The sequence below is a fragment of the Eutrema salsugineum genome, unplaced genomic scaffold (assembly GCF_000478725.1).
Source record: "Eutrema salsugineum unplaced genomic scaffold, Eutsalg1_0 scaffold_9, whole genome shotgun sequence".
Taxonomy (NCBI): domain Eukaryota; kingdom Viridiplantae; phylum Streptophyta; class Magnoliopsida; order Brassicales; family Brassicaceae; genus Eutrema; species Eutrema salsugineum.
This window is the reverse complement of record NW_006256342.1, coordinates 4,738,877-4,743,678: the sequence shown is the minus strand read 5'-3', so window position 1 is coordinate 4,743,678 and position 4,802 is coordinate 4,738,877. Positions and strand designations below refer to the sequence as shown.

At 40.5% G+C, this 4,802-nt stretch overlaps 2 protein-coding genes across 2 annotated transcripts; both read right to left on the bottom strand.

The window, feature by feature from the left end:
* LOC18008041 (probable LRR receptor-like serine/threonine-protein kinase At1g69990) lies at positions 1-1,976 on the bottom strand. The gene has a single exon (XM_006390873.2). It carries the CDS (start codon positions 1,941-1,943, stop codon positions 195-197), a length of 1,749 nt encoding a protein of 582 aa, XP_006390935.1. The 5' UTR covers positions 1,944-1,976; the 3' UTR covers positions 1-194.
* A 1,328-nt stretch (positions 1,977-3,304) lies between these two features.
* On the bottom strand, positions 3,305-4,802 carry LOC18008132 (transcription factor MYB1R1). The gene is made up of 3 exons (XM_006390872.2): positions 4,372-4,802; positions 4,061-4,269; positions 3,305-3,984 (listed from the first exon to the last, which is right to left on the bottom strand). Exons 1-3 carry the CDS (start codon positions 4,670-4,672, stop codon positions 3,694-3,696), a joined length of 801 nt encoding a protein of 266 aa, XP_006390934.1. The 5' UTR covers positions 4,673-4,802; the 3' UTR covers positions 3,305-3,693.

Here is a 4,802-nt window from a genome sequence, read left to right as displayed (position 1 = left end):
CACTTTAGTACATTGATGCATCACAGGATGCAAAAAATTATACAACACACCAAAAAAACAAAACAAAAGAAATACAGCCAAGTTAAAAGTGAGAACAATAGTGAAGTAAGTGGTAAAGAATTGAGTAAAGAAAGTAAGAAAACCTTTTCGATCACCCTTTTACTTACAAAGCAGCAATCATAATAAGAGTTAACTCAGTGTTCTTGTTTGTTAAATATCAGCGGAAACTCATCACTAATATGCTCAGAGAACAAACCATGTTGATCTCCCAAATTCTTCAAAGACTCATAAACTTGGATCATTAATGGTCTTTCTTTAGGCCTCGACACAACACAGCTACACGCAATTCTCAAAAACTGCATTATCTCCTCATCATATCCTTTACCAATTATGCTTCGATCAATCGCATCTTTGCTTCTACCATTACTCAAATGCTTACTTACCCAATCCACTAAACTCCCGTCTTCACCATTGTTAATCAAAATCGGCTTTTGTCCCGTAACAATCTCAAGAAGCACAATCCCAAACCCATATACATCTCCACTCAAAGACGCAACCATGGTGCTTGAACACTCAGGCGCAACGTAACCCAACTCCCCGTTACTAAACGAGCTCTCGTTCGAACTCACCAGCTTCTCCAAACCGTAATCTACAACACGAGCATCGAAATCATCGTCTAAAAGAATCACATTTGAGCTAATGTACTGATGCATATAGCTTCCAAGGTGCAACCAAGCTAGCCCTCTAGCCGCTCCAACACCAATCCTAACCCGAGCAGGCCAATCCAAACCAACATGACACTGTTGCAACTTAGAATACAATGTCCCATTAGCCATATGTTTATACACCAACAATCTCTCATCTTCCACAACGCAATAACCAAGAAGCGGAACCAAATTCGGATGCCTGATCTGACCTAGCCTGTTCATCTCAGACCTAAACTGTTTCTCACCAAGCTCATAACCATAGCTTAGCCTCTTAACCTCAAGTGCAGACCCATCAGCTAAAACAGCCTTGTACGAAACTCCAGTCCTCGACGAAACAAGTACATTCTCAGAATCAAAACCATTCGTAGCTGAAATTAAATCAGCCAATTTGATCTTCACGATTGGTTTCTGAAACAAAGTTACAAGAACAAGCTTGTGTGATCTCAACAAACCAACCCAATCACTATCGTCCTTAGATTTTCCGGCGCCGTAACCATTCTTTTTCCTACCACTAAAGAACCACCAGAACATGGCGAATCCAACGCACAATGACCCAAAAGCCCCAATTACGCCGGCGATTATTATGATCGTTAGGTTTTTACCGTCGAACTCACCGCAATTCGATAACGGCTTCCCGCAGAGTCCGCCATTGCCGGTAAACCCGTCTTCCCCGAAACGGGATAGACCGGAAGGGATCGAACCGGAGAGATCGTTGTTAGAGAGAGAAAGCCGCCTGAGACGGTCCAACCGGGTTAATTGAGAAGGAATCGGACCGGTTAGTTTGTTATCGCTAAGAGCTACGCTGTTTAAGAATTTACAGTCCACGATCTGGGACGGTATCGAGCCGGCGAGTTTGTTCCCGGAGAGATCTAAAGCGACGAGATAAGGAAGCCACGAACAGATTTCGGAAGGAATCGAGCCGGAGAAATCGTTATCGGAGAGATCTAGCGATTGTAAACTGCGACATAGCTTGAGAGATTCGGGAATCTGACCAGAGAGTTGCATCGATTGAAGCTGAAGGGAGATAATGCGACTCTCCTTAGCGTTCCAGCAAGAAACTCCGATGAGGTTGCAAATCGAAGACGATGAAGAGTTTGGGAAAGACCAGCTTCTGAGTCTACCTGAAGAGTCGGTGAGTGAGTTCTTCAAGCCTTTGAGACAGAGCACGTCGTCTTCACCATAAGAAGAAGAGGAAATTAGGAAGATAAACAAGGTAATCGAGATCGTCTTCTTCATGATGGGTTTCGATCTGTTTCGTCAAAAGTGCAGTGCTTTCTTCCTTCGAAGGACGGCCATTGACTGTGTTTAGCTTTGTGGAAGGCAACCATTGAAAGGGGAAAAGAAACAATTTTTTTTAAAAAAAATTCAAAACTTTGCTGCTTTGCTTTTTATTTGATACGCTACTATGACTAAACGACGCCGTTGAAAGAAGTTTAATCATAGTTTCATTTTTTGAGCTCATGTCTCGATCAAAAAGGAAAGGTAGCGAAAGTCTGTAGGTACCAAAGCACTTACTGAGCGAGAATCAAATTTTTATTTCTTATTTTGTAAAATGATGAATTTTTATAGAAAGTTTTGTATGGTGTAGTGTCATCATTTATAATTTGTACCAACATTCTCCTTGAGCAAGCAAGATATTATAAAACGTGTTTATGAATTGTTGGTGTGGGACAGTCATCACTGTTGACTGTTGAAGATGTTTCCAACCTTTTTGATAGCTTTTTTATAGAATGTATGATATGAAGTCAAAAATATATTTAGTCTAGCAAGTGCATAGATTGAAATGTTTGGGGTATTGCCGTATTGGGCGATCCGATCATCTGAGTGTAGTTGAATTTTGTTGTGTGTTCTTGAATGAAAAAGAAAAACATAATCAAACAACTAACAATGGAGAAGAAGGAATATCTTGAATTTGCCGTCAGCTCACGGCCCATACCTTGTGCCTTAGCTAGGCCCAGTTATGCTTTATTGAGAATTTGAGAGATGTCTGAGACGGGAATTGCGTATTTTTTTGATATTTTCTTTTCCATCGACACAATTGTTAACGCTTTGGGCTCTACAACTTCATACAAATTTTGGGACGACCCACAGAAAATGAAAAAAAGAAAAGAAAAGAAAAAACTTACATAAATATCTGAATTTTGTGTAAGAAAAGTTATAGTTCAATGATTTGAACGGTCTAGAGTCGACCAAAGAAAAAAGAACGGTCAAGAAAAATAGGATTCTCATCTCTAAGAAAAATCATGCAATAGAATAGACGCTTGAAAAAAAAAAAAAGAATAGACGCTTGCTTTAATTTTGTAACGTAAATTATGTTGGTTCACTCTGCTTAAGAAAATTATTATTTCAACATTTCAATATCAACTCAATAAAACAAAATGACGTCGGACAACAATATAATAAGATAGGTACTGTACACTAATAGTAAAATTACTGTGTTCGGTTCATGAATGCGACGTTAAATCACCACACACATCCCGAAAAAGACGGCAAAAAACTGGAAAAGTCTTAACATAAAAAGAAAGATAGAAAATCGCATATCAGATGCACTTACTTAACCTTATTACTAAATTAGCCAATAACCAGAATATATAAACTTTTCAAGGAACAATAATTAAAATTCCATATAATTTTAAGCATCCAAAACCAACAGGCAAGTTTCTTTGAAGTAGTCTAACACAAACTACACTTTGATGAAAAGACAAAAGTCTTTTGACCAAAACAACACACAGACACTCACACTACCTGTTGTTTTACCGCATCATTTGATATCATCGTACAACAACAAAAACGACAAGTCGTTTCCTTCTCCCTTCCCCAAAAAAAAAAAAAAACTGTACACACTAATTAAAACTTACCCGAGTCTAATCAAAGTATCTAATTAGCCTAATGTTTAATTTTCTCCAATCTCACATTAAATCAGCAGATCTTATGTCTTATAATAATCAAACGATTTGTTTTTAAATTAAAGGCGTTTTCATCTTCATCAAGCCATTCCCATTATACTATCCCCGTTATTCGACATCGTATCGAAGGCCGAGCCACGTGTCTTCTGTTCATTGGAAGATGAAGAAGAGGACGTAGTCTTCACTTGTAAATTCAGCGACAACGGGAACATCTCCGCCGCCGCCGGCGCCGATGTTTTCTGATTGAGATTCAGATCAGCCATTTTCCGCGATGGAGGAATCGGAATCGGAATAGGAACCGGACGGATATGTTTCATCCTCTCCAATGGCGTCTGCGATTGGTTCTTCTCTTCTGTTGAAGTTCCTATGAACTGAAATTTGAACGGTGTTGATTAATTAACTTCACAGATTTCCGATTTTAACAGAAGATTTATGAGTAGTAATTACCGAATCGGGAGTGATGTCAAAGAGGCTGGATCTACGACGGCGGCGATTCTGGTTTGTACGGCGGAGGAAATACTTCTGAGCATGACTCGCGACCTGAGTCGGTGTACGAGTTTTGACGAAGTTTCTAGAGATTCCTCTCCAATCTCCTTTTCCGACTTTATGCAGCCCCGTGAGGAACAATCTATGCTCATCCTCCGTCCATGGAGTCCCTAAAAATCAAATCCAAAAAAAAAATTCAAAACTTCAAGAAACAAAGATGAGATTTTTGGAAAGAGACAGAGACAGAGAAACAGAGAGACATTTTATAATACCTCGCTTGCGTTCGCGGTTTCTGACGGAGGAGGCGTGAACGACGTCGTCTGAGGCGTAGCCACCGTCATCGACGGGGTTTGAGTCGTGAGCGGCGTGATCGAATTGAGATAGATTGTTCATGCTTACGCTTTTCCTGAAGGAAGACGATGAAGCCTCCGTTACGCGGACGCCGAAAAGCATGATGCCTTTATTCTCTCCTCCTCCTCCTCCGCCGTCTTCGCCGGCGGCGGCGGATATCTCCGTCGGGCAGGTGCGAGAGTTGTGGCCGTTGTTTCCACACTGCGAGCAGCTGCGCGACATCTTTCCACGAGCCAGAAGATGCTCGTTAAAGAGCGCGAGAACAGATCAGAACTAAGGAGAGAGAGTAAGAGAGAGAGAAGAGAGGAATAAAAAAGGTGAAGAAAAGAAAATTTGGAGGGTTTAGGTTTGT

Excerpts from the sequence above, each read along its gene's own strand:
- LOC18008041 (XM_006390873.2), bottom strand. The coding sequence starts at position 1,943 with ATGAAGAAGACGATCTCGATTACCTTGTTTATCTTCCTAATTTCCTCT.
- LOC18008132 (XM_006390872.2), bottom strand. The coding sequence starts at position 4,672 with ATGTCGCGCAGCTGCTCGCAGTGTGGAAACAACGGCCACAACTCTCGC. Across the intron at positions 4,270-4,371 it reads AAACCGCGAACGCAAGCGAG|GGACTCCATGGACGGAGGAT; the intron begins GTATTATAAAAT and ends TTTGATTTTTAG. Across the intron at positions 3,985-4,060 it reads TTGACATCACTCCCGATTCG|TTCATAGGAACTTCAACAGA; the intron begins GTAATTACTACT and ends TTCAAATTTCAG.